Source organism: Pleurodeles waltl, chromosome 8, assembly GCF_031143425.1.
Source record: "Pleurodeles waltl isolate 20211129_DDA chromosome 8, aPleWal1.hap1.20221129, whole genome shotgun sequence".
Taxonomy (NCBI): Eukaryota; Metazoa; Chordata; class Amphibia; order Caudata; family Salamandridae; genus Pleurodeles; species Pleurodeles waltl.
In genome coordinates, this window is record NC_090447.1 from 1,366,572,639 (window position 1) to 1,366,597,658 (window position 25,020).

At 44.3% G+C, this 25,020-nt stretch overlaps 1 protein-coding gene across 6 annotated transcripts in view; it reads right to left on the reverse strand.

The window, feature by feature from the left end:
- Window positions 1-25,020, reverse strand: part of CNTN5 (contactin 5) — a 3,179,309-nt gene that overhangs the window by 466,692 nt on the left and 2,687,597 nt on the right. For all 6 annotated transcript variants that reach the window (XM_069202389.1, XM_069202386.1, XM_069202392.1 and 3 more), the window contains 2 exons: window positions 19,206-19,333; window positions 13,026-13,201 (listed from right to left, as the gene is read on the reverse strand). In XM_069202389.1, the coding sequence (XP_069058490.1) occupies window positions 13,026-13,201; window positions 19,206-19,333 (304 nt within the window). The remainder of the gene's footprint in view (window positions 1-13,025; window positions 13,202-19,205; window positions 19,334-25,020) is intronic.

Sequence of the window (25,020 nt, forward strand, 5' to 3'; positions counted from 1 at the left end):
TCTCTTTCTTTTCTTTTTTCTCTCACTCTATATATACATATTCTTTGTTCTATATTCCTTACATCCCTTATTCTGGTGACGTTTATACTTATTTATAACTCTTCTAACACATCATCACTTGGTGATATAATTCCTATATGGTTGAATATTGACTACTTTTGAGAACTTGACTCAAAATGTTTGACCCTTTACAAATGGATTGCGGCATTTTTTCTATTGTCTAATTTTGGGAGATTAAGTCACAGATAGCATGTTTTGATTTGCACAAAATTCATTATAATTTCTGCTCTTAACTTGTCTGTCTGAGATGACATGTACTTAGATACAAATGTGTTCTCAATTTTACAGCCCTGATGAAGTCCGTGAGAGGGATCTCTCATTGGACGAAACACGTGTTGGCTGTGGAGGCTAATTGTATATGATTTCAAGGACATTTTCCTATCATGATTGAACTACTTCAAGAAATAAATTTATCCTGAACCAGAGCCTGGCGTGATTGCCTTCCACACAGAGGATTTATTACATCACCATACTCTTATATTTTACTTTTGTGAGTGCTCTGACAGCTGTTTGTTGGTTAACATTGGACCCTATGGGTCCCAGGAGCCAATGAACAAGTGCGCCGCCGGTGATGATACGCACCGCCACAGACGTCACCGCCATTTTCTATCTGTTCAATCACTAGATAGCTGATCTTCGACAGGAGAGGACCTACACTGCAAGTGCTGCTGTGACCTCGGTCTGGAAGCGACGATGGCTGCTGCGTGTGGGGAAAGGGCCCCTACTCTACGGTCCTCCAGACCAACAGGTTAGTACACAGGTAGCACGTTGTATGGGCTAGGCCTGGGTGGAGAGGGCTGGTTGTAAGAGGGAAGGGGGCAGAGTTCAGGGAACATTAATGCATGTGAATGAATGTGCCACATGGCTAGGGTAGGGAGGGGGGACACTCACATCGACGGTGCAGTTGGTAATGACTTCTCTTCTTCCCTTGTGCATGTCATGTAGGTCAGTGCCCACTAAAAGAAGGACATTTGGCGTGCCATCGCCAATGACGTTCGGACCCTGGGGGTCCACCAGAGACGGGGCACCCACTGCCGGAAAAAATGGGAGGACATTCGCTACTGGAGCAAGAAGACGGCGGTGGCTCAGCAGGGGATGGCCCCCCAATGTGGGAGGGGTGCCCGTCGCACCATGACCCCCCTGATGTCCCGGATCCTGTCGGTGGCCTACCCTGAGTTGGATGGGCGCTTGAGGGCATCACAGCAGACACAAGGGGGTGAGTACACTCTCATTCTGCCGACTTTGCGCGCAGTGGAGGGGTCTGGGTGGGGGAGGAGGCCTGTGGGTGTACCTAGGCCAGGCAGAAATACGTAGGCTAGGCCCCTCCATAATGCAGGCCATGTGGCACTCTACCCCACCGCAGTAGAGTGCCAAGTACAGGTATACATGCTCCTGTGGCATCCATGTGTGCAGAAGTCCACCATAGCCATGTAGGCCAGATCCCAGAAATTGCATCTGTAGAGGCCAGGAGCACGGCGTAGTGCAGGGGGCTGCTGTGTCTGTATTGCCATGCACTCAACCTGTCTTTCTTCTGTCTTCCCCCCCGATTTTGTGCTCTCCCTGTTCTTTTGTGCATCAGCATCATCAGGCGAAGGTAGCTGCATCCCACATGGCCATGGAGGGCCACACCACGGACTCAGAATGCACCAGTGGGACGGAGGGCGAGGGGAGCTTCATGTCGGGCACCGGATCACCAACCTGCGACACGGACTCGTCCGCCGATGGGAGCTCCCTTGTGGTGGCAGCACCATCTGTGCGCCCCACTTCTACAGGTACAGCCGCCACCTCCCCTACCAGCACCGCCCTCCCAGCAGCCCCTCAGCGTTCGCCCCGTGCCTGCTCACCCAGGAGGGTGGGCATCACCTTCGCCCCAGGCACCTCAGGCCCTGCCCCAGTCACCCCTGCTGCCCTCAGTGAGGAGGCCATTGACCTCCTCAGGCCACTCACTGTTGGGCAGTCTACCATTGTGAATGCCATCCAGGGTGTAGAAAGGGAGTTGCAACATGGTAATGCATTCCTGGTGGGCATTCATTCTGGTCAGGCTGTCCTTCAGCGAACCCTGCAATCTCTGGCCTCAGCACTGATGGCAGCCATTGTCCCTGTGTCTAGCCTCCCCCCTCCAACCTCCTCCACCCAGACCCAATCCCCTGTACCCCAGCCTATCCCAAGCACACCATCAGACCAGCATGCACACACCTCAACACACAAAAGTAGCTCAGGCAAACATAGGCGCCACACAACCCACAGGCACACACACAAGCATCACCCACATGCAGACACAGCAACATCCACTGCCTCCACTGTGTCCCCTTCCTCGTCGTCTCCCTCCTCCCTCCCAGTCTCGTCTACACTCTCACCTGCATGCACTACATCTACAGGCACCAGGAATCGCACCAGAACACCCAGCACCACACCCCGCTCACCTGCAATCACCACCTCCACTCCCATTTACACGTCCCCTGCTTCCTCTCCCAGTGTGTCTGTGACGCCCCCTCCCAAAGTACACAAACGCGGGCACCCACACACCCAACATCCATCCACCTCACGACAGCCTCCAGTACCTGCACCTGCACCCAAAACACCTAAAGTGACACCTCCTACAACCACGTCCTCTTCCTCCACTCCCAGACCCCCTCCAACTACCCATCCCAGTGTTTGTCAGAAACTGTCCCTCTGCAAAGTTTACCTTTTTGCCCCCCCCCCAATTCATCAGTCCCGTTGTAGCACCTCAGCCAAAAAGCCTCCAGTACCAGTGGTGCGTGTTCAAGGTGTGTGGAGTGCACCGGCCACCAGGGCAGGCAGTGTGACACGGAGCCAAGGCACTGCCAGTCCACCCCCTGTAAAGGCTCTGAAGTTGGAAAGTGGCCGACGGGACCGTGTGAAGACTCCTGGAGGCAAAACAACTCACAGGGGTCCCAGGGGGATTGCAGAGTCAGCTGTGACTCCTCCAAAGGTGGGGAAGGGCCAGAAGAAGTCTGCACAGCCTGGTGTGAGCATCACGGCGGAGAAGGGCGGCATCCTTCCCGGCGGCCGGGACGCCACCGCCAGCACCATTGCCCAGGAGGGCCCAAATATCGTCACTGGTCAGGAGACCACCGCCGGAGTCAGTGCCCAGGAGGGCCCAAGTATCGTCACTGGTCAGGAGACCACCGCCAGAGTCAGTGCCCAAGAGGGCCCAAGTATCGTCACTGGTCAGGAGACCCCCGCCGAGTCAGTGCCCAGGAGGGCCCAAGTATCGTCACTGGTCAGGAGACCACCGCCAGAGTCATTGCCCAGGAGGCCCCAAGTATCTTCACTGGTCAGGAGACCACCGCCAGAGTCATTGCCCAGGAGGGCCCCGGCAGCCACAGCCCCGCTGGGCAATGAGGGACCATCATGCCACACACCAATGCCCAGTCCAGAGAACGTCATGGCAAAGCACCGCTGAACAGTCCAGAACCGCCATGAAAAAGCACTGCTGAACAGTCCAGACACCGCCATGGCTTAGCACCAGTGAACAGTCCAGAACCACCATGGCAAAGCACCGCTGAACAGACCAGAACCGCCATGGCAAAGCACCGCTGAACAGTCCAGAGACCGCCATGGCAAAGCACCACTGAACAGTCCAGAACCGCCATGGCAAAGCACCGCTGAACAGTCCAGAACCGCCATGGCAAAGCACCGCTGAACAGTCCAGAGACCGCCATAGCAAAGCACCGCTGAACAGTCCAGAGATCGCATTGGCAAAGCACAGCTGAACAGTCCAGAGACTGCCATGGCAAAGCACCGCTGAACAGGGCATGCACCGCTGAAGAAGGAAAAGTCCGCCACATCAAGCATCGTTATCCCATGTGCAGCTGGGACAGTGACAGGACAGGAACTGTCACGGGGACACTAATCCAGTCTGGGTACCAGTCCCCCTCCAGAACCAGTGGTGGCTGTTATCTACTTGAGAGACTGTGGCTTTGCACTCCCCAGGATGGTACAGTGGGCAAACCACCCACTGTAGAGACTTGAGAGACTGTGGCTTTGCACTCCCCAGGATACATCAATGGGCATGGAGCCCCGTCGTGGATCTGGCTTTGCACTCATCCGGCTGAGGTGCCCCCCCTTCCCTTCCCCCTGAGGTACCTGTTGTATTTCTCTCGGATGCCCCGGCAGTGTTCTCTCCGTTTGTGGACAGGTATCTTGTGTGGGCCTCACCCATGCATTTTAGGACTAGTGGTGAATGGACATTGATATGTGCATATCTGCACTACTTCTCGTAATGTATATACTTTTTAATGATTTTATAATATATCTGTATATATTTGAGACATGTATATTGAAACATTACAATGTTTGAACTGATTCCGGTTTGTCTTTGCATTCTTCCGGGGGGGTTGTGGGTTGTTACTGTGATGTTTGTGAATGCATTGGTGTGTGTGTTGTAATATGCGAGGGTGAGGGTGGGGGTGTTGCGTGTGTGTCCCCCTGACTTTTGCTTCCCCCCTCCCCTATGTCGTAGGTGCAGTACTTACAGTTGTCTTTGCCGATGCCGGCGTTGCTCTTCATAGATGAGTAGGAATACAAGGGCCGGTAGGATTGGTAATTCCGGATCCATGGAGTCCTCCTTCCTCGTGGGATGTGTTCAGGTGAGTGTATTCCTATTGCAGAAACTGTTTCCGCTGTGTTTTTATCCACAGTGAATCCACCCCGGAAAAGGTGGCAGATTGGCGGGTTGTGATACTATGGGCGGTATATTGTCTTCCGCCTGTCTGTTGGCGGTGACCGCCGTGCTGCTTGTCTGTACCGCCATGGCGGGCGGTGTGTTAAAGTGGCTGTCTTTGTTGGCGGTTTCCGCCAGGGTCATGATTCCCTTTTTTTGTCCGCCGGCCTGTTTACGGTATTACTGCACCTTTAACACCGTCCGCCAGGGTTGTAATGACCCCCAAAGTGTCCTCTCAGCAGACACTACTCTATCATACTTTGACTCAGCAAAGCCAAACACCATCACAGGTGACACGGTCCTCATCCAACAGGACTATGCTAGCTGGTCAGTCACCACCACAGAACTGAGGTATTCACAGATTGAAAGGGAGGCCATCACCATATACTGGGACTGCCAGCATTTTCATCTTTATGAAAGATGGTAATCATCACTGACCACAAACTCCTCCTACCCCTGTTCCAAGGCTAAGCGTACAGACTCCCATCTGACATAGAACAGCGGCTGCTCCATTTGCAGGTGTATGGCTGTTGGGTGAAGTACTGACTGGGTGCCAACAATCCAGTGGGCTATCTATCCGATCACCCCCATGTCACTAACCAAAAGTGGTGACATGGAAAGATCCAGGTGGCTTCCCCTCCCCATCCAGTCAGGGAAGTGGCACTTGATCAAGGAACACCTGTCTCATAAAACCCCAGAAACTAAGAAGGTTCCATTCTCCCTGCTCAATGTATGTCATGAGCTCATGACCTATGCCAATGGATGACTGCTGTTAAGACCCAGTCTGGTAAACCTCACCAGTCACCAAGGTATGGTGAACACCAAGAATCAACTCAGAATTGAAGTCGGGTTTCCATGAATGGACAAGATTGTAGAAGGTTGTCCATCCGTGGAATCCAGATCATGTAAGTGATGCCAATTTGCAAGCTAGCCCTATACTTACCGAACCAGACCCCCTACAACACTCGGAGTACATCAGTTTGAACTTTGGGTACCTTCCTGATGGACTCCATACCCTTATCTTTTTTAACAGACGACTATACAAAATACTTTGAGGTAGAACTGGTAGGGTCTCAAGCTGCCACTGAGATTATCCCAAAGATGGAGAAAATGACAGCCACACACGGTATCAGAATAAAACTCAAACCTGACAATGGGCCACTCTTAAAAATACAAGTGTTTGCAGACTACCTACCGACCTGGGGCATCCACCACAACAAGATAACTCCTCGCTGGCCCCAAGCCGATGGAGAGGTGGAGAGTTTTATGCACACCGTGAACAAAGTAATACGCATTGTCCATGCAAACATCCAATCAATGTTAAGAGCCATATATGAGTTCCTCAGAGAGTACAGACAGACTCCCCCATTCCACCACCAGATATGCCAGCATGGGGCTAGTTGTCACCGACACAATACCGCATCACCCAGAATGGATGCCAGATGCCACTGATGGTGCCAGAACATTTAAGAGAAGGAAAGGCAACAATCACCGTGCAAGTACCGCTAGAACAGCTAGTCAGTCCAGCATTTGCCCTGGTGACCTAGTGTTCATAACAGACAGGCATCATGGATGTAAACTTAGACTGCCCTTTGAGCACAATCCCTCGGCAGTCACATGACAAAGGAGCACCATGATTACGGCCAGGAGGAGGAAATTTCCCTCATCATCTCATTTTTCAAGTGAGCTAGAGGAGACTGTAGTAATGAAAACACATACCCTATGTCTACCTGCTTCTGCCCGAGAGCAAACTTCCCATGCTCGCATCACCTCCTCACCAGCACCGGCTGAAAACCCCAATGCCACCAGCCTGGAAGGCATATTCCCAGATGCCTTGTGCAGAGCACCAGATGATGGTCACACTCATGTCTCGTCTCCCTAGGACTCTAAAGGATGGGGTAATCACACAAGATACTGTTTGCAAAGTAATCCAGCGCCAACCACCTGTTTAAAGAACTATCTCATCTGAATACCCCATTTGGGCTAAGCCATTTAAAGAAAATGTTTTGCAAACTTGAAGTGTTGTGATTTTGTGAATTAGCTTTGTTTTAATAAACTTTGAGGAGGTATGTAATGTTGTTCATCTGTACATCGACCAAGGGGTGATTAGATAACACCCCTGATGCTGGACAATAGTTTATTCTTATGCACTACACATGTCTCTCAATAAAAGGTGTATAGCACTGCTGCAGAGTTAGTTACATGCCACACCCGAAGATACCATTACATTGGCTCTGAGTGGTTATTTACTGCATGTGAACCCTGCAGGGAGGCCTTGAAGCCCATCACAACAGTCTCAATTTGAGTATAATGACAGATCCTGAGTCATTCCCAGGTAGCTGGTCAGACACTCTCCCAACTCTGTATATTTAGGCCCTTAGCTGTATTTCCCACTTCACTTCTGAACACCCCATCTTCAATCTAAGAGTAATTCTTTAAATTAATGTTATGCACACTCCAGCAGTTGCATTAGACCGTCAACATTTGTAACTTGCACTAAGACCTGCAGCCACCCCGCAAATAATGATGTTTCTGCTGCATTTGCAGGCAGGGTGCCCAACCGATAACTTGTGATCTCCTAAAAGCAATTCATCTGTTTTACACCAATGTATGAAAAGTGACCTGATTCTAATCTTAGTTTTACAGTCACAACCTAACGTTTTACAGTCATTCAAGTGAAGAGGAGTGCAGAATCAGAGTATTGAATATTATCTGTATGCAATCTAGACATTAAACGAAATCACAACTGAACAGACAAAATTAATGGAATATTTCAGGATCAAATGCTTTGGAGAGGGTGAGGGAGTTCATGGTCTAGGAGGGAATGTTGCCTGCCAAGTATTCTATGAATAGAGGAGACAATCTCCACAGGTCATATCCAGAATCTATGCCCTTGGGAAGGATGTTTGTCCATGGAGCAAGGCACAAGGACACAAAGAATGGGGTAGCGCCCCATACTGAAGTGCTTGTGTTAGACTAGGCATGGGTACTAGCTAGATCCTCTTTGCGTCAGCTGTAATAGAGCAATCACATCACAATTACGAGGGTGGTGAATAGGCAGGGAATCCAACCCTAGAAATTAGTCTGCCATCCCTCAAAAGGTGTCACAAAGGAAAAACACACCTCACAAATCTCTTTCTTTGTTCACATCCCTCCCTTAATGTGCCTTTGACCTCTATAGTTTGTGCAATCCAGTTAATAATGTGGTTGGTTTTAAGAGCAGCCTGCAGCTCAGCAACAGTTTATAAGATAGGACAAAATTTGATAGAGACATTGATATCATAGATAGTGATGCCTCTTATGCCTTTCTAGTGCCCTCTCCTCCGTGAAGTCCTTTTCACTTCATTGAAAGGTTGGGCAGATGACTGAGCCCTTAATAGAAATCAGAGACCTATTTCACTGCCAATTGCAGTTTCCCACAAGCCCCTTATGTGTTATGCCCGGTTTAATTACCAATAATCTTCATTACATTTAGTCCTACTCATCCCCATCCAAACCATTATCTCACCGGCAACTTCCTTGACTACTCCGGTCTACAATATGGCTGACATCCTGGGAATGACAGCGCTGTTATGATGCTAAGCAGGATGTTCAGGGTTTGCATTTAAAGCACTATTCTTAAGTTTCCTATTTTGTAACTGAAATGATTTTATAAGTATTGACTGGGAAGAAGATTGTTGGATATGGCCCTTATTGTAGGGTCAACCCCAGATTTTTACTATTCTGGTTCTGAACCCATTTCTGTTGGCATTAGATCTCTGTGCATGTTTACCCTGCTAAGCAGTGGTAAAATGCCTGGCTCTCTTCCTAAAATATGATACAATTGGCCTAGAACTAATTGGCTAATTTACTTGAAAATCCCTAGTAAATGGTACTACATGTACCAAGGGCCTGTAAATTAAGTGCTACTAGCGGACCTGCAGTACTTATTGTGCCACTCACTAAAGTAGCACTTCACAACATGTCTCAGGCTTGCCACTGTAGTCCCTAGTGCAGTTTTAAACTGACATTTCAACTTTGCAAAATAAACCTTTTGCCAAGCATACACGTTCCTTTATAATACTTACAACTCACCCCCAAGGTAGGCCATAAAGATTCATTCTATTTATAATACATGGGGGGTAATTACGACCCTGGCGGCCGGCGGTAAGGTGGCGGTAACACCGCCAACAGGCTGGCAGTGTTCCGCCAGCAATTATGACCGTGGCAGAATTGCCACGGCCATACCGTCGCCCCCTCCAATATCCCGCCAGGCGGTCATAATCCCCAGGGCAGCGGTGCAAGCACCGCTGCCCTGGGGATTATGAGTCCCCGACCGCCAGCCTGTCCGTGGCGGTAGACACCGCCATTCAAAGGCTGGCGGTAAGGGGACTTGGGGTGCCCCTGGGGGCCCCTGCACTGCCCATGCACTTAGCATGGGCAGTGCAGGGGCCCACAGGCACAGCCCCATCGCGCATTTCACTGGCCGAATTTCGGGCAGTGAAATGCACGACGGGTGCTACTGCACCCGCTGCACATCAGCATTGCTGCCGGCTCTATTACGACACTGTTACCGTCCGCTGGCCCAGCGGAAATGTCATAATAGGGAGCCAGGAATACCGCCGGCAATGGCGGTATTCTGTCTCCCGCGGCCTCGGCGGTCTTTCTATAAGACCGCTGAGGTCGTAATGACCCCCATGGTAATGTGTATTTACGTTTTACATGTCCTAGCATTGAAAACCCTCTAAAGATGTTTTCACTGCTGTAAGGCCTGCTTTACTATATTTAATAAGTGCTAACTTTTAAATTGGGAGCAGTTATGGATATGTTGTTTACACTCAATTTGATTGTAATTATAAATCCTTTTTAATGGTGAAGTAAGTTTTTAAGTCACAATTCTGAAAATACCACTATTAGAAAGTTGGCATTTTCTTGTCCAAAATATTTGAGCCTTCTGCCAGTGTCCTGGGTCACATGACTGTGATTGACTCTGCTGTTGGGGTTTCCATGATGCTTCCAGACAGTAACTCACAAACTTACACTTCAAAGGGATTTGCCTCCTGCACACACAAAGGATTCAATAGGCCTCGCCTGTCTTTTGCCACCCTCAGACAGAGCCTTGAGAGGGGATGGGGAAGAACTTTACAGAACCAGATGTGCAGGTAAGACAGGAAGTCCCCCAAGATAAAGGTTGGTAACAAGAATAAACAACCACTCATCAGTACACTCCTGGACCTGTGGAAGATTCATCAGAAGTACTGCCCTGCTGCCAGAATAACTGTCCTGATGTTGGAAGACTTGTCTTACTGGCCTGCTGTCTGAAGGAGTAGCACTATACATGCTCATTGAAACCCACAATCACCATAGTGACTCCAAGGACTAGTCTCCGGTGTGAGCTACAGGGACACAACAAACTCCGGAGGCCTCCCTGCCTCTGCACAGCTACAACTGGTCCTGTCGGTGTCCTGCTGCTGACCTCTAGTGGAATGAGTCCTGATCCCTAAGTAGTGCCTCCCAGGTCCCTGGGCTGGCATCAGTGGAAGCTCTTCCAAGAAGAAAGAAGTGGAAACCCTGAAGTTGGGCTCCTGGTGACTGTCCCATTGAAGACAAAACTCTGGTTCTACTCATTGAGTTTATGACATTCTGATGTGATTTTATTTATTTAAATGTACTCTCATTTTTTCAATTGGTTTGGGATATTTTGTGCTGTGCTTCACTTTATTACTGTCTATGTGCTCTATAAATACGATACACATTGCCCCTAAATTAGGCCTGACTAATTTTATGCTAATCTATCAGAGGGCTGGGCACAGGTTAATTTGGTGACTTTTGTGGTTCACTCTGGCAAGGATTATGGTTGTTGCCTGAGTTGGGCTTCCTCCCCCATAAACGAATACCCCAATTTCTAGCAAGGATAAAAGAGGGTCTTAGAGGTAATACCTCCCTTTTGCCTTCACTATAGCCAAAGGAATGTGGTTCTACAAGGAAAGTTCTGATTACCTTCATCTTTATTTGATAGATAGTACAAGCACTTGGTAGTAAAGTTTGAACAGTTGTAGTGATAGGATATTAGCACGTCTCAGCAGGAATTCTGTCACAGTGATTACTTGCCCTTCTACATTATCCTTAAATTCTAACAATGAAGGAAAGAAATGAAGAAACCCCGTCAATTACCCATAGTGCTCCTCACCTAAATGCATAGGCTGTTCCTGTGAAAGGAAAACTGTGCTTCATGCAATCAACATAATCTTAACCACCTTTGATCATTTGCAGAAGTGAGTTGTTTTCAATCAACTGATTTATGTGTCTGAGTATAAATGGCATTTCTATAGCATGAACCTAAGCAAAAGGCAGCGGATCAGTGTATATGGCCAAAGGTAAAGTTAAGGTCAACGAGTATGGAGCGGAAGCAGAGGTTCTGGATGGTTAATGCTACTGAGGACAAATATGTTGTTTCTGCAGATTCTCAGTGGAAACATCCTGATAAGATTATTTGTCTGGAAGGAAAAGAGCAAATTGAACCTCACTGTTTGGATATATCCAAAAGGATGTTTTTACTCCATTTTACTCTGTAGTGTCTGCAAGTGCCACAATACACTGCATACTGATGAACTCTTGAGTCCAGAGTTGTATAACACATTTAAGTGAATTGAAACGAATCCTCACAGTTGCACTAATTTGACCAGCGCAGGCAGACCTTCCCGATTAAACATGGTAAATTTACAAGTTGAGCAGGACTTAGAAACATATATGTTAAAGCCCTTAGATATCTTCACAGAAAATATGTCTAGACTAACCAAATATATTTTAACACGTGTTGTATCTCAGTACTGCGATTCCAGCATGGACTACAAGTCAGAAGAAGGGTGCTATGTGAAGGTACTACAGATTAGCTAATATTGAAGATGAAGGTGCATTGTAAGGACCTTGTGGATTTGTCAATACCAAAACTATTGCTTTAAGGGGCTCTGCATACTGGGGTAGAATTGCACTGACAATGGGCAAGTGGTATTGTGCATGTATAATTGTGTGCTCGGTTCGACGTACAATGTCAGAACTATTTGGATATCTGAGTACTTGATGTCAGCAAATGATGACAATCAAGTTAGGTACATTTCCTACATACCTCTCTAGATGTCTCAGTACTAGTATACGGTATAATGGTATTCTCCTGCACGGTGCAGGTCAGACTGCCATCATAACTGCAAATGACGAGTGCTCTGAGTCCAGTAGTAAGATACTTGTGCTTCTGAGAGAGGTTAGGGAGAGGGGAAAATGTGTGTGGGGACCGATGGTACTGGGTGGTGCACACGCTACAAACACACAAAGAACTGATTTGGTGCAAATGATATAATTTTGGTCTTACAAATATGTATTAAATCTCTGGCCAATGACTGCTAAAACAACAGAAGTATAACATTGCTTTCTTATTATTCATGAAGCTGAAACGAAAGAGGCAGATAAGAGAGGCCACTAAAGGACACCAAAACCTGCCCCATATCTAGAATTATGAAGTTAAAAACTTATAATAATAACAGTATATATTTTGTAGGGAATTACACCTGTTGTTGAAAGACAGCGGAAAATGTCATTTAGTTCAAACTCGAGTCAAAATAACTGTTAGTAGAAGCATATGCCCAACTCCTCAATAAGGTTTCTCTATGAAGAAAGTGATAAAGTTGAACTCTTCTCAAAGATCAATCAATAACTAAACATAAATGTCCTTTTAACAATAGTTACACACAAACACGTTTCTTTACCTATAATAAATATGCTTCTGTCTTCCTTTTAGTATTGATCTTTGCTATACCTGTAATTCAGAACATCAAAGGGATTCATTCCAAGATTCAGGTGTAAGAGACAATTCTTTAACAATGATGGATCTTACTGGTATATCATTTGGGCCTGTGGCTGCAAGTCTTGGTCACACGTACTCATTTTTAGGGACCAGGTTTTTTTTTCATCATTCTTTGATCAAGCGTTAGAGAAAGATAAGGGGGTGTAGGGTACAGAGAAACAGAAAAGCAGTGACAAAGGTAGAAAACAGGGATTAACATAAACCTGCAGGAATAAGCTAAATGAATAGGTAGAGCTAATTGACGAAATAGGCATGAGGCCTAGTATTCAGTAGTCCCAACATTTTTAACTGGTGGTGGTGTCCTTGGACTTTTGCTTTTCAAATTAGGCCCTGGGTTTCAATGTGTACGTAACTTGATTATGGCTTCTGGGTCAAAGTAGAATTTTAAAACATTTCCTGCATACATTAAGGTATGACCAATTTTGCATTCTTTTAACTTACTGCTCGCATGCTCTCAAAATGTCCTCCCTCTTTATCGAAGTCAACAGGTTGCCCATTTAAAGACCAGTGGAATGATACATCCAGGATGGCATCATGGATTGCTTTGCAGTTTAGGACGACACTCTCTCCAACAGTCAGTTCAGTCCTCTTCGGAGTGAGTTCCATTCTCGTTGGTTCTAGTGAAAAGAAGTAATACTATGTTAAGATACATTATTGAAACACATTTCATGCAAAATATATTTTCTGATTAATTTGTCTACTCATTTACTAAATAAACAATTAGCCAAGTAAATAGTGCAGCTATGCACTTTCACACCTTCAAAGTCTGAAAAGCAGTTAATGTGCTTCCTTTCCCTCTTTCCTCCTGTTCTATGAATGTTCAGAGATGTATCTACAGTCATTAACAATTGAGAAACTAATGTTGAGCCTTTAAATATTGGCTTCATGATAGTTGCACGTTACTGATAATCATTTAATTGAAAATATGACAAAGGTTATCAGAAGATAGTCAACCGACTAAATTGTAAGTGAAATTTTAGCAATTTTCGTAATTTATTGCAAGCACAATGAATTACTGTAGTGAAGGATGAATGTTTTTGCAGATGGGACAGATGTAGTAAACTGCATTGACAAGTATCACAGAAACAGCAACACAGGCTTTACACATTTCTCATTATGCAGAAAATCTTGTGACATGGTGTTAGAAATGGGTTCTTTGGTTGGCAGTCAGGTTACCCCCTGTCCAAGCAAGAAGCCTCATTCTAGTCAGGGTAAGTCACACACAATCCAAATTATCCTGTGCCCACCCTCTGGTAGCTTAGCACTGAGCAGTCAGGCTTAACTTAGAAGGCAATCTGTAAAGTATTTGTGAAATAAATTATACAATAACACCATATAGCACCACAAAAATACAGTGTTTAGAAAAATATATAATATTTGGGTAAATGCAGGTCAAAAACTATCAAAGATGCAATAAGTAAATGTTGAGATATCACTGAAAAGTGATATAAAGTGGCATGTCTTTTAGAAGCAAACAAAGTCTCTTTCAAGCACAAGGTACCTGGCTTGCGTGAAAAATCTCCACAAAGGACCTCAGAGGAGGAGAAGTTTGGAAACAAAGGGGTGTGGTTGATTTCTCGGGCCGCACACAGCGACGCGTCATTTTGTTTCCACGCAAGGACAGCTGTGTGTCGATTTCCGGCACTCGGTCGTGGATCCTCTTTAGGTTGCGGGATTTTCGGACGCCCCAGGGACGGTGCGTGGATCTCCTGCACTGGCAGGATGAAGTCACAGAAGCTGCGTCGATCCGATGGGCATTGAATCGAATTTTCTACCACATGGCAGGTGCTGCGTCGATTCCTCTCTGGAAGTCGGGCTGCGTCGTTCCGGCTCGGCTATGCGTCGATCCAGTGGGCCATGCGTCGAATTTCCGGTCGCTACGCTGGCTTCTCATTGCTAAGTCAGGCTGCGTCATTCCGGTTCGACTTGCAGTGAAATTTTCACCGCAGTGCATGCTGTGTGTCGTTTCTGGCAGGCTGTGCATCGAATTTCACCGCACAAGGAGTCCTTCTTGAAGAGATTAAGTCTTTTTGGTCCTGAGACTTCAGGGAACAGGAGGAAAGCTCTATTCAAGCTTTTGGAGAACACTTCTTCACCACTGCCAGAGAGCAGCAGGGCAACATAATAAATGTATATTCATATATTTATTGCTAGAGTGTAACATTTTAATTCGACTTTATTAAGTACAATGAACTTGACATTAAAAACAAAATTTATTGCTTCCCTGATTGATTGTAACAATTACTTTATCCATGGAAAATACTCTCCTAACAGTAAGAAGGCCGGTCAATGGGATTTTACCACCCTGCATAAATTCTTTGTATATCATTTTTATGGTTTTGTTTTAAAAAGGTATGAAACAACAACCAACAAACATAATTCATATTGCAGATTGTGGAAAATCATACATGTGTCACTACATTAATTAATACAATACTGAAAAATATGCCACAAGTAATTTCATTAATCAATTTAACCCCAGCAATAGCATGTTTGGTTAAATACCCATTGTTAAAATAAATATGCAAGAAAACAAATATCATGGCATAAACCAAATATGCAAATATTTCAAGTACAATACGCTTTTTATACCATTGTTGAGGGAGAGGAGGGGCATCATGACCCACTACATACTTCATCTCTCGTGAGTCAATACCCCTCCCCACACTCAAAAATTGTCAACATCAGGACAGTGCGCGCTCTACGGGCGACTAAAATGCAAAAACCCAGTCTTTATGCAAGAGCATAATTCATGCATTGTGCTTATATGCAGGTTGTTAACCTTTTGCATTGCAGAGTTTTACCTTGAAACCACTATTAATGATGTTTGCAAATAATGTTCATTTGCACGGTATTGCTGCAGGCTTTCAGAGTGTTTCAGGGTGTGGTCCCTTTCCAGGGCCTTCTAGAAGCTTTCTCTGCAGCATGACTGGGTGTGGTTTGTGGGCTGGGCCAGACTCTATATATGGGAGCCAGTCCAGCACCACGTGCTCACTATTCAGAGGTCCCGGTACAGAGCAGCAGCAATTTCCTGAGCTTGTGTTCTGGAGGCCTACCTTGAAGTTCCAGGCCTGCACGGCATTATCTTGGTGATCCTACAGCAGGATGGTAAGACGGTGGTCGGGCTGGGCCCCCGACCCCGTTCTAAAAAGACTCTTGAATTTTTGGGCCTATTCTTGAAACTTTCAGAGTATGCGAAGCATTGCTCTGATGTTAATCTTGGTGTTCGGATCGGCAAAGGTTTGCGCGATCGTTTCATGGCATTTACATACTCTTGTTAGAATCGGCTGTGTGCGCGATTCATTTCCTGCATGACAACCTTGGTGTTCTGATCGGCAAAGGTCTGCGCAATCATTTTATGGCATTTACATATTCCTGTTTGAATCGGCTGTGTGCCCTATTCATTTCCTGCATGACAACCTTGGTGTTCTGATCGGCAAAGGTTTGCGCGAAAATTTCATGGCATTTGCATACTCTTGTTAGAATCGGCTGTGTGCGCGATTCATTTCCTGCATGACAAACTTGGTGTTCAGCTCTGCAAAGGCTTGCGCGATCATATTCCTGTTGGAATTGACAGTGGGCGCGATTCATTTCCCACATGTTAGACTTGGTGTTCAGATCGGCAAAGGCTTGCGGTATCATTTCAAGACATTTGCATATTCCTGTTGGAATTGGCAGAGTGCACGATTCACTTCCCTTATGTAAAACTTGATTCCTAGATCGGTAACAGTGTGTGCAATCATTTCATGGCCATACAAAAAACGTTGAAGTGTAATGTTATTTAATGTGCACATATTTATTTTGTGAAGATGAAAAATCCTAAATGTGACGTTCTTTGTGCATATTAAGTTCCTAGTACAATTCCAATTGTTTTCCAGGGATGGTTTTCAGACAGCCTTTATTCCTCATGTTAAAAAGGCAGTGTTTGTTCTGAAAACATTATTCTAGAAGGTTCTTATATTCCTAGACGGTGTGTAACAATTTATGAAAAGTTCATATGAAGCATTGTATTAACCATTCATGATTACTTTCCAGGTACCTGAATTTCTTGAGGCCTAGCTACAGTCTAGTGCTAGGCCATTCATGTTCTTTCAGTCTAAGTGTTACTTCATGTTCCGAGTATCATTGAACTCTAGATTCAACTGAGTGTTACTTCATGTTCCGAGTATCATTGAACTCTAGATTAAACAGAGTGTTATTTCATGTTCTGAGCATCATTGAATCCTAGATTCAACAGAGAGTTTTTATGAACCTCAATGTGATTATATCTGATATAGTGTTGTTTAACCTTTTGCTTCCTACAGGTCTCCTTCCCAGCTGTTCCCTACCAAACCCTCTTTTCCCCACTTGGACTCTCTTAGACTCTGTGATATTCCTATCGGAGCTTTGGAGCTGTCTTGTGGTGGACATGTTGGGAATGTGCGCGGAGCCCGAGTATCTGGTGACTATGACAAAAATGGTAATAACATATTACACTCTACAAATCTGCATACTATATGTAAGTTTAGTAAACTACAGAGCCATTGTGGATAGGTTAGGCTTTCAATTGAAAATATATTTTTAATCTTGATAATAACTTTGCCTTTGTTTGATGACACTGCATGAAACTTTGATTTGGGCTTAGCATGGCAATTTTTATGCAGATCCTGAAAGAAGGAAGCAAAGGAAAGAGTCAAAAAAGTTAATATTGCCCATTTTAAATCAAGTAGAACTTTTGAACTGCTGAAAAATGGCTGAACAGAATTACATTAAATTTAGCAAGAAAATAGAAGGAGTGCCTTTATTTGGTGTTAATCCCTCTAGAGGTTTTGAGAAACCAGCACTGGAAAAGTGGTTTTTGGAGGACTCAAATTCTCTTAGTCAAAAGTAGAAAGATGGACATCCCTGGACTGTTAGTTCAAGGAGGGCTATCTGTGTGGGCATAAATCGAAATAATTCAAATAGTATTAGATGAGGAAGCTTTTTTTTCCTGGTGTCCACTTCAGGTCCGTGAACCCAAATGGAATTTTGGACACAAATCTCTCTGATTGGCTGGCAGTGACTTAGACAAAAAATGTAGTTCACCATTACAGGATACAGTTCCTAGTCTGCATGTACTGAAAAATAAAAATAAAACTGATTTAGGATGGGAGCAGGAGAATTAACTGACCACCTTGGCCAGTTGGGGGTATCTTAATGCAACACCCCTCGGTTTTAAATTATTTAAAATATCCTGATTTTATCCTGGGATTTGGGATCATGAAGATGATTTCATGTCCGTGTGGTCTGTAAATCCAGGTACAAGGTATGGAACCTTTTGTAAAACAAAAACTTAGAGATTCACTTAAAAATGTCCATAAAGTACAGTTGTGGTTGTGATTTAGAACTCTAAATCTCTGGTGTTTGTACACTATGGTTAGAAACATAGCCCGTAAGTCATACAACAGCCAAGCAAACCTAATGTATGACATTGCAATATTTATACCAGTAAATAACACTGTAAAACCGGGGCCACAGGAATTATGCAATGTGAGAAAACCAAATCATGTGGCAGGGTTGACTAAATTATATGGCAAAAAAGACAAATTATGCTGCATAATGCAGCACATTTGTGATGGTATTAACTTAATATTTTGTCAATTTTACAAACTAGAACCACATTAGCAAAGGTTTCACATAATCAGTACCAGTTTGACATCCAAATACTGTACATCAATAAGCAACAGATAGGTGAACAGTGAACTATTGTACACGTTGCTGTGTTTTTAGTAACTTTCGATCTATTTGAGCTAGACACAACATTTCTTTTTGTTTAAATCTCTACATTATGCAGAAGATGATAAATTACATTGCAAATGTGGCAAGTCTATAACTATGCAGAAAATGTTGTGTCTGCAGAATTCCATAATTTCAGTTGCCCTGCTATAAGCAAATACAAACATTCTCAAACTTATAAATAATACTACACTCGTAGTCTCCTTTTTAGTAATGATGGTAACATGATATGCAATGTTATCTCCAGGGGCGGCTCCTCCGTTAGGGCAGAGGAGCGTCGCCCCCCCTCCAGTAGCTGCAGCTGCTAAATATTTACCAGAAAATGATAATAAACTGAGTTTATTATCATTTTCTGGTAAAGGGGCAGGACCACAGGGTGAGGACCAGCGAGGGGGGAGTGCTCAGCACTCCCCCTCACTGCGCATGTATGTTTGGCCGGCCGTCTTGGGTCGGCCAAACACACATGCGCAGTAAGGTCTCTCCTGCCAAGCAACACAGTTGCCAGGCTGGAGTCTGCTTGGGAATGCCCTGGGACATGTGCCTACTGCCTGCGATGACAGAGGGGAGCGGCGCGGAGGAGAGGGAAGGTAAGTGTTTTAAAAAAAAAATATTAAAATAATGTTTGTTCCCCCCTCACCCCGCCCGAACCCTTCTGCACCCTGCGAGCCGCTACTGATTATCTCTAAGATTATTTACTTCTGTAACTGCATCTGTCACAACAAGAGTGACTTTGACCACAGCGCCACTGCCTTAACATGTATCTGAGTTGCAATTATCAATTTCTCTAACACTTTACAACACACAAATCTAAGCCACAAGTGTGTCCAATGTAGGTTGATCGCAATGATAATGTAAATGTTTCCATACCTGTGACAAAAACTGAAGCGACAATTTCTGCCGAACCAAATGCGTTTTCTCCTTGACATATATATCTTCCCTCATCGGACTTTGTAGCATTAAGGATTCTTAGACTTCCGTCTGGTAGAACTGCTATTCTAAAAGACAAGGAAAAGTGGTTTGCTTCATTACATGTTCAAATGGTTTAAGCACACAGAGCTGTGCATAAATACTTGTACACATTTGAAACGCTGATCTGTGCAGGCAAATCCTTTTTAAAATTGATGTAATTGTAAGCAATAATACAAGTGTTTTCACATTTTTACTGTGCTACACAGTTGTCACAATTCATGGATTCCCGCCCCCTCTGGCAACTGGAGTGTGGCACGTGGTTCACTAGCACATTAAATTGACAGAGACCTAAGCAACTTGTTCTTTTAAATGCTGGGAAACAAAAATCAGTGACACTGGCATTGATATATTTCTCCTTTCTAGCCTAAAGTTTGAATTACAAGAAAACTTTTGAAAATATTTGTAGCACTCTGAAGGATATGGACACAGAAGGAGTATTTTTGATGTAAAGCAGAGTAGAACCGAAATTTGCAGTCCGAGGTGTGTGTTCGTTCCTGCCTATCACACAAGACTAAGACATAATTTCTGAACGCTCAAGATCCCAGTGAAATTATACAAACACTAGCAAAACAAGCAAGCACTTGGAAGGTCCCTCAAGTTCATAGATGTGCATCATTCATATTAGAATTTGTTTGACACAAATGAGAACATCAAGTGAAAAGATTTTATCCTAGAATGGCATTTCTGTGATGGTCATTTGAGCTTAGGCAGCACAACTCCCAGCATCATATGAGGGCTGAACATTGCTTCTAACAGTTTTAGATCTCTGATCATATACTCTTCCCCTCATCCCAGCCTCAGGCTCGACTCGTATAACAGATGCAAACATAGGGGGTTATTCTAACTTTGGAGGAGTGTTAATCTGTCCCAAAAGTGACGGTAAAGTGACGGATATACCACCAGCTGTATTACGAGTTCCATAGGATATAATGGACTCGTAATACGGCTGGTGGTAAATCCGTCACTTTTCCGTCACTTTTGGGACGGATTAACACCTCCTCCAAAGTTAGAATGACCCCCATAGTGTTAAAAGTTACACCGCTATCACCCGTGGGATTTGTTTTTAAATTGAAAGCTATTTTAAATAAGTCATCGATAGGAACGTGGGCTTGGTTAGATAAATTATACCTCTCATTACCAAGTTCACAATCAGGAATACACCTTAAAAATTGGTGGGGCACCATATATAGAAAGAAGGTATTAAGGATCCACAGACAGCTACTTAGACCTTCAGCCCGAATCTTCAGCAGTAGCCATTCTTTTTCATCTCCTCATCAAATGTCTACTGATCATTGGATAAGTTGAAGTCATTACAAATTAATGCAACTAAAACAGATATAATTTTTATGGGCCAGAATGGAGTCAATTTATCATGAAATGCCTGTTTGTTTATTGTAGTTGAAGCTTTCCCTATCACCCCAAGAAAGGTGTCTTGGAAATTATTACTGACGTAAAGCTCTTGCAGGACATGTGTATTTAGTATTTTGTGTGAGGGTTCCTTCTTAAAATGTAAAAAGTTAAAAGATTAAAGCAAGTCATAGCACATTAAAAGATCTAAGTAAATTTTGATTACCATTGTACTCTCTATATTGGTCTTCTTAAAATATATACAAACCAGCTTTAAGTACCTTCACTCAGTAGCCTCAATGTATAACTTAGGAGCTGAGCTGTGAGGGATCCCAAGGTCAATTGTGTACAATCTTTTCCTAGTATTTCTCACCAGGGTAGCTCTCTTTTAGGTCTATTGCTGGCCACAACTTCTATAGTCAATCTAGTGGCTTGGTTGTCCAATCCTTTGCCATATGCACAGATTCAATTATCCTTTCTGTTGTAGAAACTCGCCCCATGGAATTTAAAGATTGCTGAATGCATTGATATTCATATAGCATGAACCTACCTATTAAGCAATGGAGAGTTGTACAATATAAAAAGGGTGGTGGGTGCATTGCTAGGGCAATAAACACAATTGAAAATGTTTTTGGAAACAGCGTTCCTTGAAGAGGAGGGTCTTCTCTTTTCTGAACTGAATAAGGTATGTATTGTGTTTGTTGTATCTGCATTAGGATGCAGTTCTAGATCTTTGCTACTTGGCAAGAGCAAACCTGGCACTGCTCTGGATAAGTGCACGGCATTCACCAACAAACTTATAAGCTTGCGCACTAGGGAGGGTAGTTTGTTGAAGCTGACATCCTTCAGTATAATGCAGTTTATCCTGAAAGTGATTCAGCTTCACAAGTAATGCCAATATAGATGCTGGAGTGTACAAGTGATCTAGCTGTATGTTCTCAGTCCCTTGATGGTTCTTGCTACTAGGTATATAATTACCTTTATTGAAGGATGCCTGGGATAGAGGTAAAAATGCATTACCCCCATATAGGTGCAAGAGAACCAGAGCCTGGAAGGTGCTTCTGAGATTGTTTTCTGCAAGGCATGCTTTCAATTTTGTAGAAGCGAGCACTGGTGAGTTTCTGTTTGTTTCTCTTCAGAAATGTGTACCTCAAGGAAAAGGTTCCTATTTATGTAGAATACACAGGGTTTATCTTACTCTGAAAGTTCATTGCAGTGAACCATTTCTGTACTCAAGCTTCTTTGCTGTCATTGACAATCAATAAAAACTCTCTTTTCATGAGGTTCAGCTTCAAGTTGGTCTTTGACTTCCATCCTTGGACGGTGGGGACCTTTTTTTTTTTTTTTTATAGGTGTCCGATGGTACTGCCTGATGAGATCATCAAGTGGAGCTGTGTCACATATTCATTTGAGTGAATCTTCATGTTCTTGCCAGTTGTTAGACTTGAGCCTTACAATATGCAGCATATCACACAAATGTGTTCCAATCTTAAGGGGTTGATTTGGATGACCAAATAACAAGAGGACGTTTTAAGAACAGGGTCATAAAATCTCTTATGTCAAATGATGTTGTTGGTATAGTAGCCAGCTTTACTAAATGCTGCAGAGAGGGCCAAAAGGAGGAGGCAGGGATCCTCACTGTATGTGATGAGGAGAGCACTGTTCACAACATGGATTGTGCTTGTTCTGTTTCTGTAAGTTAGTCAGAATACTGATATGCAGTCCTGAAGTAAAGTATAGGTCTTAAATTTGCGTTTGATGATCTTCTTCATTAATTTGACGAAGAAGGGGAGGTGAGTGTTTGATGGGGTAGTTTGAGAGGTTGTTAAGCTTTAATGCTGGATTTCTTCAACAGGAAGGACTTGGCTGTCTGCAAGTGATTCAGGGAAAGTCCTATAAGTGAAGAGGCACTAAAATGCTTAAAAATGGCAGCACTCATTCACCATTGACAGATTTAATGAATGATTATGCAACAATATTTTCTTCATTGGATGCAGCTTTAACTTCGTCCTACGTGGAAGAAATTAAACAGATTGTCAACAGTGAGGAGGTTGAGATGTCTCCATTTGAGTGTGTTTTAGGGCAGAATTTGTGGCATGGCTGGCTTCAGTGTCATGATGCATCTATAGATCTTTTCTAATGTATTCATAAGGAGGCGATCACATTGAACTTGTCTGTGGAAAGTTGTATTTGAGAGTCTGAGTTGGGACATTATTGCCCTGAACTTTGCCCATCTATGAACTTATCACTTATTTCTCAGGAAATAATAAATTTACTCACAAAGTGCCTTGCACTCACTTGGTACATTTTTGAAACACTTCAAAAGGGGCATATGGAATCCTATCAAGTATTACTGCTTTTAGAAATTGAGGGGGTTATTATAACTTTGGAGGAGGTGTTAATCCGTCCCAAAAGTGACAGTAAAGTGACGGATATACCACCAGCCGTATTACGAGTTCCATAGGATATAATGGACTCGTAATACGGCTGGTGGTATATCCGTCACTTTACCGTCACTTTTGGGATGGATTAACACCTCCTCCAAAGTTGTAATAACCCCCTGAGTCTCTATTTGGTAGAGGTATGCCCACTGTCGAAGTAGGGACCAGAATCCAAGTGAGAGTAAGTCAGATACACATCCTAAATTAACCTGTGCTCACCCTCTGGTAACGTGGCACAGAGCAGTCAGGATTAACTTAAGAGGCAATTTGTAAAGTATATGTGCAACATTTGAGTACAGTAACTCAGTGAAAAAGACCACAAAAAGACTCCACATCAGTTTGGAAAAATAGAAGATATTTATCTCGTCAAAACGAGACCAGAATTACAAAGATCAAATCAATCCTTTGCAAGTTATAGAGTTTTCAAGTATGCATCTAATATCATAGTGCTGAAGAAATGTGTTCATTCTTGCGATGGCCAGAAAAGCACTAGATACTACTGAGTTGTTGCAGTCTCACTATGACTGGGGTGATTGACAGGACCCCCCATCCCTCAACAATCCTCGGGAGACAAGCTGATATGTGCGCAGTAGTTAAACAAGCCTTTACGGGCACACTCAAATGAGCCACAGGTACCTCGGGACCAAGAGAGAAAAGTTACTTAGCGGCCATGTGGCACAGGATGATCACAGGTGACCTCCTATGCCTTGTCCCTGAACACAGTACCAATCAGTGCAGGAGCGGTTCTCCTGATGCAATCGGTGTAGCATCGGGCTGTACGAGGTTATATTTGGCAGGTTCGGTGAGTTCACACTCACAGTGCTCTGGCGCATGTAGTGCAGCCTTAGCTGAGGTGTCGTCACGGGGAAAGGCCAGTTGTTATGCCAATGCTGGGACTGTCGTGCAGCAGCACGCCGCGCAAGCCGAACATTCAGCTCGGGACGCGGCGCAAGGACAAGCCGCGCCCCTAGCCTTTCTTATCTTTATCGAGGCCCCAAATTGGGCATGTGGCCTCGCTTCTACATTGGCGCGGCGCACCCCCATTAGTTCCTGCATCCCCCATTCACCTTCTATTTTCATTTTCCTTCTTTTCTGTCGTCTTCGTTTTCTTCCTAACTTATGCTTTCCTTTCATACCCATGTTTCCTTTCTCTTTCCCAGCATGCCTTCCTTGTTCCCTGCATGCACTTGATCCCTATTTAATATGGTGCTTTTCCTGTAGAATTCTATGACTTGATCCCAATTCAATATAGCGACTTTTACTTCCTGTCGGTCACTTCCTGTTCTCTGGGTATATAAGGTGTGTGATTCCTTTTCTCTTTGCACTGCAACACTTCCTTTGGGTGGTGATCTTCGCTCCTGTTCTTCTGTGTCAGATATTTATTTTCTGATCTTGTTCCAGCTTTTTTCCTGGTCATCTTTGCCTTTTTGTTCTGATTTTCTTTTACCTTTGTTTTTGTTTCAGCAGTTCCTTTTTGACGTTTTTTCCCCTTTGCGGGTTTTTTACTTCGGGGACTCCATTGGCGTTCCTTCCGTCAGCAGCACCGTGGCTACCAGGAAGGGTCACCCCTATTTGGGCCAAAGCAGAACCTACAAGAACAAGAACCCTTCCACACTTCCAGTGGGCCACAGACACAGACTACGAGTAGGTCGTGACAGGGACATGCTGAGAGGCTTCTCTCAGTACTGTGGTGTTGGCCCGAGTGTAAGGCGGTGATTTTAATCAGCATGTGTCGCTGATCTAGGTTGCAATGTTGTGTGTGAGTGCTGGCTTCATCGAGAGTGGAGTGCTCGATCATTCAGGTAAAGTCCTTCCTTCTACAGGGTGATGCTTTGGGTATGCATTGGTGTTCGTAGAATGGCTCCTGCGGCAAAGAGACTCAAAGGAGGACACAAAGTCTTTGATGGCCCTGAGATTTCAAGACC